General features: G+C 34.8%; 1 protein-coding gene across 5 annotated transcripts in view; it reads left to right on the forward strand.

Moving 5' to 3' along the window:
* KDM4B (lysine demethylase 4B) overlaps positions 1–13363 on the forward strand; it is a 273807-nt gene that overhangs the window by 140710 nt on the left and 119734 nt on the right. For all 5 annotated transcript variants that reach the window (XM_074308507.1, XM_074308472.1, XM_074308482.1 and 2 more), the window contains one exon: positions 5659–5762. In XM_074308507.1, the coding sequence (XP_074164608.1) occupies positions 5659–5762 (104 nt within the window). The remainder of the gene's footprint in view (positions 1–5658; positions 5763–13363) is intronic.

Consider the following 13363-nt stretch of genomic DNA (forward strand, 5'->3'; position numbering starts at 1 on the left):
AGTGGAGAAAGCACTAGTCCAGGAATCAGAAAGTCCTAAATTCAAATGAGATCTTAGTAACTGCTAGCAATCATTCTGTTTAATCACTCTGTTTGCCACAGTTTCCATGTCATCTATAAAATGAGGATAACAGCAGCCCTCTGCTTTGGAAGAGTGTTGTAAAGAACAAATGAGATGTATAAAGTGCTTAGCCCAGTGTCAGACCTGTATAAACAAATGTTTATTCTCTCCTTTCTTCTTAGTATGTTGCAAGCTTTTGTGGACATCGTGGTGGGGATTTGGGAGTTGGCTAATCATACCTGAATTTGACTGTAACTTGAAAAGACTCTAAAATCGAGATCCAAGAAAATTCTAGTACTGTTGTCCATAAGATCATAGTTCAAATATAGAAGACACTCTCCAAATTTCTCCTCTTTAAGTGGTAATAATATATAAGTGCATACTGAAAAAAATAATACAATTTGTTGGTCATAATCTCCATGTAAACTCAATTTGGAGGAAACAACCAAACCAGTATGGTACATTGTGATACAAACTTCACCATAATTTTGTGAATTGCTGATTATTGTTTTCTACCATTTTTTTTTGCAAAACCAATTAATAGTGTTAGGCTAATGTACTTTTACACCTGTGGAGGGAAAGATCCATATTTGAATCCATCTTTAAACTTTTTCAAGCCATAGTCATATGTTTAATAAGTTCAAATTTAATAAAAACCTTTTCAAAGTCTCCATTGTGGTCAAAGTACAATTTTAATTGTTAGTGAGACAAAAATGAATACAAAAAAAGACCCTTCTTTTGATAATTATCTGTAGTCACGAGTTGGGCCATACCAGTTGATGGAAAGGTACTGTCCTAGAGATTACTATGTCAATAATGATGTTTAGGAAAAGCAACATCATAACATGCTATTGTAATAATTTTCAGTTTAAGGGTTACCTCCTCTGGCATTAAACTGAATTCAAACCCTACTTCTGACACTTACTCTAGGGTCAGATTATTTAACTTCTCTGAACCTGTTTCCTCTCCTATAAAATGGGGATATTGGTGTTTATTGTACTTACATCACAGGGTTTTGGGGAGGGATCCTTCAGGCCTTTAGTCAAATCAACAAGCATTTCTTTAAAATGTCATATAAACCCCCAACCAAAAATTAAACTCGAAATACAAAAATTAAAAGGAGAAATCAATAAAATTGAAAGTAAAAAAACTATTGAATTAATAAATAAAACCAAGAGTTGGTTTTATGAAAAAGCCAATAAAATAGATAAACCTTTGGTAAATTTGATCAAAAAAAAGAAAGAGGAAAATCAAATTGATAGTCTTACAAATGAAAAGGGGGATCTTTCCACCAATGAAGAGGAAATTAGAGAAATAATAAGGAGTTACTTTGCCCAACTTTATGCCAATAAATTTGATAACTTAAGTGAAATGGATGACTTTCTCCAAAAATATAGGCTCCCTAGATTAACAGAGGAGGAGATAAATTGCTTAAATAGTCCCATTTCAGAAAAAGAAATAGAACAAGCTATTAATCAACTCCCCAGGAAAAAATCCCCAGGGCCAGATGGATTCACATGTGAATTCTACCAAACATTTAAAGAACAATTAGCCCCAATGTTATATAAATTATTTGAAAAAATAGGGGATGAAGGAGTCCTACCAAACTCCTTTTATGACACAGACATGGTACTGATACCTAAACCTGGTAGATCGAAAACTGAGAAAGAAAATTGTAGACCAATCTCCTTAATGAATATTGATGCTAAAATCTTAAATAAGATATTAGCAAAAAGACTTCAGAAAATCATCTCCAAGATAATACACTATGATCAAGTAGGATTTATTCCAGGAATGCAGGGCTGGTTTAATATTAGGAAAACTATTAATATAATTGACCATATTAATAATCAAATTAATAAGAACCATATGATCATCTCAATAGATGCAGAAAAAGCATTTGACAAAATCCAACATCCATTCCTACTAAAAACTCTTGAGAGTATAGGAATAAATGGATTATTCCTTAGAATAATCAGGAGTATATATTTAAGACCGTCAGTAAGCATAATATGCAATAGAAATAAACTGCAACCTTTCCCAGTAAGATCAGGAGTGAAACAAGGCTGCCCACTATCACCATTACTATTCAATATAGTACTAGAAACGCTAGCCTCGGCAATAAGAGCCGAGAAAGAGATTCAAGGAATTAGAGTAGGAAATGAGGAAATTAAACTATCACTTTTTGCAGATGACATGATGGTATACTTAGAGAACCCCAAAGACTCTGCTAAAAAGCTACTAGAAATAATTCAAAATTTCAGCAAAGTGGCAGGATACAAAATAAATCCACATAAATCCTCGGCATTTTTATATATCACTAACAAAATGCAACAGCAAGAGATACAAAGAGAAATTCCATTCCAAACAAATGTTGAGAGTATAAAATATTTGGGAATCCATCTACCAAAGAAAAGTCAGGAATTATATGAGAAAAATTACAAAACACTTGCCACAAAAATAAAATCAGATTTAAATAATTGGAAAGACATTCAGTGCTCTTGGATAGGCCGAGCGAATATAATAAAGATGACAATACTCCCCAAACTAATCTATTTATTTAGTGCTATACCAATCAGACTCCCAAGAAACTATTTTAATGACCTAGAAAAAATAACAACAAAATTCATATGGAAGAATAAAAGGTCAAGAATTGCAAGGGAACTAATGAAAAAAAAGTCAGAGGAAGGTGGTCTAAGTGTACCTGATCTAAAGCTATATTATATAGCAGCAGTCACCAAAACCATTTGGTATTGGCTAAGAAATAGACCGGTAGATCAGTGGAACAGATTAGATACAAAGGACAAAAAAGGGTACATCTATAGCAATCTAATCTTTGACAAACCCAAAGATTCCAACATTAGGGATAAAAATTCATTATTCGGAAAAAACTGTTGGGAAAACTGGAAATTAGTATGGCAGAAATTAGATATGGATCCACACTTAACACCATATACCAAGATAAGATCAAAATGGGTCCATGATTTAGGCATAAAGAGGGAGATAATAAATAGATTAGAGGAACAGAGGATAATCTACCTCTCAGACTTGTGGAGGAGGAAGGAATTTATGACCAGAGGAGAACTAGAGATCATTATTGATCACAAAATAGAAGATTTTGATTACATCAAACTAAAAAGTTTCTGTACAAATAATACTAATGCAAACAAGATTAGAAGGGAAGTAACAAATTGGGAAAATATTTTTAAAAACAAAGGTTCTGACAAAGGTCTCATTTCCAAAATATATAGAGAACTGACCCTAATTTATAAGAAATCAAACCATTCTCCAATTGATAAATGGTCAAAGGATATGAACAGACAATTCTCAGAGGAAGAAATTGAAACTATATCCACTCACATGAAAGAGTGTTCCAAATCACTACTGATCAGAGAAATGCAAATTAAGACCACTCTGAGATACCACTACACACCTGTCAGATTGGCTAAGATGACAGGAACAAATAATGACAAATGTTGGAGGGGATGTGGGGAAATTGGGACACTAATACATTGCTGGTGGAGTTGTGAAAGAATCCAGCCATTCTGGAGAGCAATCTGGAATTATGCCCAAAAAGTTATCAAACTGTGCATACCCTTTGACCCAGCAGCGCTACTACTGGGATTATATCCCAAAGAAATACTAAAGAGCGGAAAGAGACATATATGTGCCAAAATGTTTGTGGCAGCTCTTTTTGTTGTAGCTAGAAACTGGAAGATGAATGGATGCCCATCAATTGGAGAATGGTTGGGTAAATTGTGGTATATGAAGGTTATGGAATATTATTGCTCAGTAAGAAATGACCAGCAGGAGGAATACAGAGAGGCCTGGAGAGACTTAAATCAACTGATGCTGAGTGAAATGAGCAGAACCAGAAGATCACTGTACACTTCAACAACAATACTGTATGAGGATGTATTCTGATGGAAGTGGAAATCTTCAACATAAAGAAGATCCAACTCACTTCCAGTTGATCAGTGATGGACAGAGGTAGCTACACCCAGAGAAGAAACACTGGGAAGTGAATGTAAATTGTTAGCACTAATATCTGTCTGCCCAGGTTGCATGTACCTTTGGATTCTAATGTTTATTGTGCAACAAGAAAATGATATTCACACACATGTATTGTACCTAGACTATATTGTAACACATGTAAAATGTATGGTATTGCCTGTCGTCGGGGGGAGGGAATAGAGGGAGGGGGGGATAATTTGGAAAAATGAATACAAGGGATAATATTATAATATATATATATATATATATATATATATATATATATATATATATATATATATATATAATAAAATGTCATATAAATATCAGCTATGTATTAATAGTGTCCTTGTATGGCTTCTTCTGACCACTTTGTGAGTGTTTACCCTGTGTTAGTTCTCCATAAAATAATCTTTTTGGCAAGCATACATTTGACATTTTAATGATATGGCCAACTCAACAGACTTGTGCTCTCTGCAGTAGAATTGGAAAAGTCAATGTCTCTCTTGTGAAATTTAGAATTTATATATATACACATATATACATATATATATATATATATATATATATATATATATATATATATATATATGTATATATATACATATATATATATATATATATATATATATATATATATATATATATATATGTATATATGAATGACATGGGAGACACTGGCACAAGACTGCCCAGCATGGTGTGCCCTCATCAGAGAGGGTGTTGTCCTCTATGAGCAAAGCAGAATTGAATTAGCCCAAAGGAAATGCAAAATACACAAAATTAGAGAAGCTCTCCTAAATGATCATATGGATTATTTGTGTCCTACCTGTGGCAGAGCATTCTGAGCTCATATTGGTCTGGATCATTCACAGTCAGACACACTGTAACTTGATTCAAACATAGTGATGTCAGTTCAGTCCTCTTCAAGAATAAAGTATTAATAGGCACAAAGGTGAAATAAGAATGGCAAGAATAAAGAGTCAGAGAATAGTATAGTTTAATTGAAAAAAAAAACAGATTATGAAGGGGAAGAAATATAAGAAGTTTACCATTATGAATGCATATAGGCAACGGCCAGTTGGTTTTTGTTTGTTATATTATGTGCTATTGTAATTTATCATCTGACAGTTACTGAGGATGATGTACAACAGTGCAACATTTTATTGTCAACTTCAGGCAGTTGGGTGACTCTTGGAAGAGCGAGTTTTAGTTTTAAGAAAAGCACTGGAATGCCAGTAGAAGCTCTTCTCTTCTTCCTTAATCTTATGGAACTCTTGAAAAGAAGAATTGATTTACCACTTTCCCCTACCCCCTCCCACCCCCATCCCACGCCCCCCACACCCCCTACACCCCCCTCACCCCACCCAGCTGTCTAGTTTGAGGTAGTTAACTCTCTCTTCTAAATGTAAATCAGTCTTTCAAAAATCCCATCTTTTTCATCATCTCTCTCCTAAGGGGAAGGCTGGAGATGGATATTTTTCTTGTTTAAGAACTTTTTCCTACTTCTGTTTATTTATGACTTTTGAACGTAGATTATGAATTACTCCTGGTTAGGACAGCTGACTTGACTGATGATGATACCTTCTTTTGCTTTCTTCCCAGGGTTTTTCCCTGGCAGTTCTCAGGGATGTGATGCCTTTCTCCGTCACAAGATGACTCTCATCTCTCCCTCCATCTTGAAGAAGTACAGCATCCCTTTTGATCGGGTATGTACATACAAAGTTTAACAAAAAATACATGGAATGGGGTGGGGCTCTGGGAGATGTTTGTATTCAGATCACAGATTTCATTTTTTTCTCTTTTGTAATGGAAGGTAAGGGGTTTTTTTTTTTTTTGTTTTGTTTTGTTTTGTTTTGTTTTGTTTTTTGGTATTACTGTATGAATGATTCGCTCTGGTAAGGCCAGTTCAGAGCATCAAATTATTTTGCCAAGTATACTTAGTTTGTTGTTCTGTTTTTGGTTTGCTATGGGCCCATGGCATGTTCCTGTAGTTTTTTTCCTCTACCCTCTTTAATTGTTTGATTTAAGGTCCTTGTGGTCAAGACCTCTTTTTTATTTTGTCTTTGCCTTAAACTTCACAAATAAGTCTAAAAATGCTTATTGGGTTGTAGTTAGGATCCCAGGACTTGGATGATTTTTGATGTCAGTTGTCACAGTTTTATTTCACTACTTGATATGTCCCTCACTGAGTGAATGGGAATGTACTCCAAACATAGCACAGCTTCATTGAACCTTACACAAACCTATAAGCCAAGCCCCATCCACAAGGGTTGTTGTCATTGTTTGTCCTTCCCTTTCTCAGAGGGACTCACAACATCACAGGTGATATCTTGAGATGCTATGAATTGGTTTAGAGTTGCACAAGTCAGTGTGCACTCTCTCCCTGAAGCCTTGGAGTCCAGTGGCAGGACAAAAGTCAAGATAACTGGCACCTGCCTAGGAAGCAGGGACACCTTGGCATTTTTGTGGCCTGACCAAGGTCCAAGTACTCCACAGTGCTCTGCCTCAGCTGCCTTTGTGGCCATTGGAATAAATTGTTCATATCCACTTATTCTATTGGGGAAAGTCTTCACTTGCTCAGGGAGGATATCTCTGTAACTCACAGGTTTAAGGCCTGTCGGCTACCCTCAATTTGATTTAGCCTGTTTGCCAAGATGGTTTGCTGAGGTGTGGCCATTGTGCATGCTACAGCTTCTTGGAGCTGCAAGGGAAAGTTGGGTGAATCATGGGAACATCAAGGTGAATGGGAAGTCCTGAAAAGGGTTCAGCAGCCCTTAAGGTGGTAATCCTTTTACACACCCCCTACACCCACAAGTATGAATACTTAGTTAGCCTCTTATCTTTTTCTTTGTTTAGCCCCTTTTGGTACCAATTGATATCCAGAAATACCTAATTCTCATCTTTATAGTTTTGAGAATCAAATTATTTTGCATAAGATCCATTCTTTTCAGATATATTGCGTATCTTATGCTTTTGTTATACTTTGAAAAATCCCTTTGCTAGATGTGTACTTTCCTGTATCCTTAGGGCCTGATGACCTGGGATTAAATTGGTTTTATGAATTTATCTTAAAGTTAATCAAGAATTAGTTCTTAGAGCATATAGACAGGCAGGTCTCTGACTTCATTGGTATAAAGAATTCCCAGATCATTTTTATAGTCAAAGGTTCTGATAAAGACCTTGTTTCTAAAATACATAGAGAATTGACTCTAATTTATAAGAATACAAGCCATTCTCCAATTGATAAATGGTTAAAGGATATGAACAGACAATTTTCAGTTAAAGAAATTAAAACCATTTCTAGTCATATGAGAAGGTACTCTTAACTCACTGTTGATCAGAGAAATGCAAATTAAAACAACTCTGAGATACCATTACATACCTCTCAGATTGGCTAGGAAAAGACAAGGACAGATGTTGGAGGGGAATGTGGGAAAACTGGAACACTGATACATTGCTGGTGCAATTGTGAAAAGATCCAGCCATTCTGGAGAGCAGTTTGGAACTACATTCAAAAAGTTATCAAACTGCGTTATACCCTTTAATTCAGCAATGTTTCTATTAGGCCTATATCCCAAAGAGATCTTAAAGGAGAAAAAGGGACCTATATGTGCAAAAATGTTTGTGGCAGCCCTTTTGTAGTGGCTAGAAACTGGAAACAATGGATGTCCCTCAATTGGAGAATGGCTGAATAAGTTATGGTATATGAATGTTACAGAATATTATTGTTCTGTAAGAAATGACCAGCAGGATGATTTTAGAGAGGTCTGGAGAGACTTATGTGAACTGCTGCTAAGTGAAATGAGCAGACCCAGGAGATCACTTACATGACAACATCAATATTATACCATGATCAATTTTGATGAATGTGACTCTTTCCAACAATGAGATGATTGGTGCCAGTTCCAATGATCTTGTGATGGAGAGAGCCATCTACACCCAGAGAGGACTGCATATGAATCACAACATAACATTCTCACTCTTTTTGCTATTGTTCACTTGCATTTTGTTTTCTTACTCATTTACTTTCTATTTTTTTTTATCTTTTTTTTGTGCAGCAAGATAATTGTATAAATATGTATGTATATATTGGATTTAATATATATATATTTCTACCATATTTAACATATATTGGAGTGCTTGCCATTTAGGGGAGGGGGTGGGAGGAAGGAGAAGAAAATCTGAAACTCAAGGCTATGCAAAGGTCAGTATTGAAAAATTATCCATGCATATGCTTTGAAAATAAAAAGCTTGGGGGCAGCAAGGTTTTGTAATGGATAGGGCAACCAGCCCTGAAGTCAGGAGGACCCAAATTCAAATCTGCCTCAGATACTTAACACTTCCTAGCTGTGTAACCCTGGCCAAGTCACTTAACCCCAATTGCCTCAGCAAAAAGGAAAAAAAGAAAATAAAAGAAAAATCTTTATGAAAATAATAATAAAATCATTTCTAGCAAAAGGGAAAAAAAATTCCCAGGTGAGAAAGCTTCTAACAATCAATACAGGTCATTATCTTTTCTGCAATTTCGTTTCTTTTTGGCCAGCTCTTCAGAATGTATTCTGGATAGAAGGAAGACCTCAAGGATAGGAAGACTGACCTCTAATTCATACTGACTGTGTTTCATCTAGGTAAAGGATACATAACCTCTCAGTGCTCTAGGCGGCTTTCTCAGAGTATAGGCTGCAGATCTTTTTTTTTTTTTTTTTTTTTTTTGAGATTTCACAGATGGGAATTCTTAATACCAGTGAACACAGGTATTGTCTCTCTGCATCTTTCTCTTTCCTTTTAAAGAGTTGGGGAGCCAGAAACATAAAAGGTCATAAATTTTTAACCCAATTCTCTTTCATCACTTCTCCAGGACCAGGAACCAATTTTTGCCTATCTTGGAGATAAATTTATAAAACCAATTTAATCTCTAGATAACCTACATGTATAATTATTATACCCAAATCTTGGCTTGCTATGAAAGTTCCTGAGATCAAGGATTCTCTGCATATTATTGGGAGACAAAGCCCAGCCTTGAGTTAAAAGCTCAGTTTCCTTTGAGGGAATGAATTACCTGTTTAGAAATAAAACATCTTGACTTTCTTAAAGCGTGAAGGCTGTGAACTCATTCAATTTACTGCTTCAAAGGTTGCTTCACTTTTCGTTGTGAGAAGGCTTTGATGAATGAAATTTGAAGTGACATCATCTGGTTTTGTGATGAATTTGCTTGGCTGAAGTGGAAACTTGTGTGTTCCCAAATAGCTAAAGATCAGTGACTTTGGGTTTTGCTATTGGCTGTTCTTCTTGGGTTTTGTGATTCATAGTTGTCATTGTATATGAGTTGGAGAGCATCCTCTTTTTCTCACCCTTTAATCTTTTTCTTTGTTCTTACTTTTTCCTCTTTCTTTCTTTCTCTTCTTTACCTGGTACCTTCCTTCCACAAAGGGAAGCTACATGGTATTGTTGAGGGAGCACTGCCTTTGAAAAACAGCTTTTAGCTGCTTTGCTCTTGCATGATCTTAGAAAAGTCATCTCTTTTTTCTGGGCTTTCGTCTCATCATTTCTAAAAAGAGAAGATGGAATTTGATGACCTTGCATGTATCTTTCAGCCTCCAAATTCTGGGAGCAAAGGGAGCATAGGAAATATTTTGAGGTTATCATATTGTTCTGAGACTCTGGGATATTCCTTTCTGTTCCCTTTGGGCTTTTCTATTATGTAAGAAGCTTTGCAGGGAAGAGTGGACCTCTGCCATAACTAAAATTTTATTTAGTGACAATGCCCAAACAGGAACTCAAAGTTGTGAGACTTGGGTTTCAGTCTAGTATTTCTCAGAATCAGTCCATATCAGAGATGTTTATTCTTCTGAACAGGTTTGATGGTACAGCTCTCCTGATACAGAGCTGTAGCTGAGAGGCCAGGCAATCATAGAAAGTAGCTTCTCTTGAGGATATTTTTGAAGGCTTCCTGGGAAGAACAATTTGTCAAGTATAGTTGTTAGTTCTATGATCATACCCTCACTTCACTAGCAAATAGAAAATTGTTTCTGACAATTCAGTCAAACAGCCTCCAGCATTAGTAGATGAGGAGAGGATTAGTACTTTTTTTTTCCTGGGCTAAAATTCAGGAGGCCAATCCCCAATTATTGCTTTTGTTTATCTGATAGTAGGGTGTTCTGTTTTATGAAATGCCTACTAGTTCTTTTACCTGTCCTCATTTTTATTTTGAGCATCATTCACACCAAACACCTAATAAGGAAAATCGCTCTTAAATGAGTAGTAGTGGGTTTTCCTTGTTGATATTTTAGAAAATAGTGTTTCTCCAAAGGGAACTTTTACAGATGTTGAAACAAAATGACTCAGAAGGAAGAATGTTCCCTCCTATTCAATTTGGATTAGATACTTTGTTCTGGAAAACCAGATTATATTTTATCTTTCATATATCATTTCCCTTTCTCCCTAAGCCACATGAACTTTGTTTTTGGAACACATAAGTCTTTTTCTTTTTAATTTAGATTTTTTTTTTAATAATATTATCCCTTGTATTCATTTTTCCAAATTATCCCCCCCCTCCTTGCACTCCCTCCCCCCGATGACAGGCAATCCCATACATTTTACATGGGAACACATAAGTCTTTATGAAATTTTTTTCTTGCCACATCATGGCATTGCTCTTAATTTTGTAAGAAACATGGATAAGTTAATTAAATTCTCATTTATAATCAAGAGAATCCTGCAAAAATGGCCTTGGTCTCTAAATTTGGGAGGTGTTTTAAGTTTAAAAGATCACTGCTGGTTTGCCTGGCATTAGTGGCTGATAAAAGTTTTTGTTTTCTCATGACTGAAGCAAGTACAGTTGAAATTCAAGCAACATTTTTACTCAAAGAGACATGATACTTTAGCATTATGGTTAGATTCTATCATTGAAATTCCTGGCAGCCTTTAAAGAAGTGAATATGCACACTATATATAAATCTTTCAAATGGTATTTACTTCTTGAGGAAAAAAAAATCAATATCTGCTTTTAATAATTAAAAATGCTTAATTCTGTAATCTACTATTGATTTCTTCATTTATTCTTCAAAAGCTTATAGAAATGACCAAATTCAGTGTTTTCTCTGTGAGTGGCATTTTGATCCAGCATCCTTTCACTAGTTATTACTTTTCTGCATGGCCTATCCATCATCCCAAGCACTTTCTAATTTATAGTTGAAATAATGTTGACAGCAGAAGACATACACTATGGGTTTGAAATGAAGACATGGGGATATAAATTTTTTGACAGAAACATAATCTTGCCTTATTAACTTAACATTCTTCAGTTATGGCTTGATTTGTGGAAGGGGTTGAATGTTCTAGGTCTAGTGGGCTGGACTGTCGTGTGAAGTATTCACTTTGTTACATTCTTCACACAAGTAAGTTCCTTTTCCCTCCTAAGACAAAAAAATATTCCATTATGGGAAGAGTTTTGTTCTACAGTGGTGTACAAATTTATTGTGACAAGTAAAATAATTTGATTTATACAATTAACCTTAAAACTTCTTACATTTTCAAAAAAGGTGTCATATGTCCTTTTTTTTTTTTTTTTGCAAGTACTTGTTTTACACAATTTCAGTTATATTTTATATAGATTTCTCAATTCATTATGAAACCACACATTAAATCAATCTTTTGATAAATAGTTGATTTTTTTCTTCAAGCCTGGCCCTGATTATAGCTCATAGTTTTTCAATGGCATTGAAATACATTATATTCTTAGGCAATTGAAGCATATTTATCTTTATCTCTTGAAAGAATTTCATAATTTTTCATGACCTCTGATATGATAAAAGGATGTAAAGCAACATTTAATTGCCCTTTGGCTTGGCTCCAAATTCCTCTCCAGAATGATTGGATCAGTTCACAGCTTCACCAACAGTGCATTAGTGTCCCAATATTTCCATATCCTTTCCAACATTTATCATTTTTCTTTTTTGTCAAATTAGCCAATCTAATATATGTGAAATGATACTTCAGAGTTCTTTTAATTTATATTTCCCTAAGTCATTTGGAGCAAGGGTTCTCTTAAATTTTTTCCATTCACAATCCTTTTTTGCCTGAGAAAATTTTACGTGACTCCTGGTATATTGGTATATAAAATAAGTATACAAATCAAACACTTATAATAATATAATCATAATTTTATGATTCCCACATTCAGTCACAAGACCCCCATATGGAGTTGTAAAACCACAGTTTAAGAAGTTTGGATTTAGAGCAGTTCAGAAGCCTATATTATATGTAGCTTTGATTTTCTTCATCTGAAAACTGCCTATTCTTATCCTTTGAGCTTTTATTAATTGGGGGAATGGCTTATGTTCTTGTAAGTTTGACTTAGCTCTCTGAATATTTGAGAAATGAGGGCTTTATCAGAGATACTTGCTACAAAGATTGTTTCCAGCTTTCAACTTTCCTTCTAATCCTGGTTTCATTTGTGCAAAAACCTTTTAATTTAATATGATCAAAATTATCTATTTTATATTTTGTAAGACTCTCTATTTCAAGTTTGGTCATAAACTTGTATCTCATAACTTGTCCTTTAAGAATTTGTATGCTATACACACTTAGTTGGCTATAGAAATTTACCTTACCATATAGGGAAGTAGGAGGGGGAAAGAGAAAAGAAAAGGGAAGAAGGAAGGCTGATAAAAGGGAGGACAGAAGTAGAAGGGGAAAGGGTAAGGAAAAGGGGGTGACTGATAGAAGGGTGGAAAGATTGAGCTAGGTAGACTAGGTCAGAAGCAAAGCACTGGTGAGGAGGGAAAGGGTGAAGAGAGAGAAAAATAGGATGGAGGGAAATACACAGTAATCATTACTATTAAACAGAAATAAATAGAAGAGTGAATTAAAAGCAACATGTTGTTTATAAGAAACAGATTTGAAGTAGATAAAAAGGCTGGAGCAGAATATATTGCACTTCAGTTGAAGTAATAAAGAACAGCAGTAGTGATCTTGATCTCAGACAAAGCAAAAGCAGAAATAGATTATTAATTAAAAGAAATAGAAAGGAAACTACATCTCATTAAAAAGGTCATAGATAATGAAGTATCAATATTATTTTTTATTAAAGCTTTTTATTTGCAAAACATATACATGGGTAATTTTCAACATTGACTCTTGCAAAGCCTTCTGTTCCAAATTATCCCCTCCTTTTCCCCACTCCCCGTAAATGACAGGTAGTCCAATATATGTTAAATGTGTTAAATCCAATATATGTATATATATTTATAGTTATCTTGCTGCACAAGAAAAATGGATCAATAAGAAAAAAAAAAACGGGGAAAGA

This window comes from Sminthopsis crassicaudata, chromosome 1 (assembly GCF_048593235.1).
Source record: "Sminthopsis crassicaudata isolate SCR6 chromosome 1, ASM4859323v1, whole genome shotgun sequence".
Taxonomy (NCBI): domain Eukaryota; kingdom Metazoa; phylum Chordata; class Mammalia; order Dasyuromorphia; family Dasyuridae; genus Sminthopsis; species Sminthopsis crassicaudata.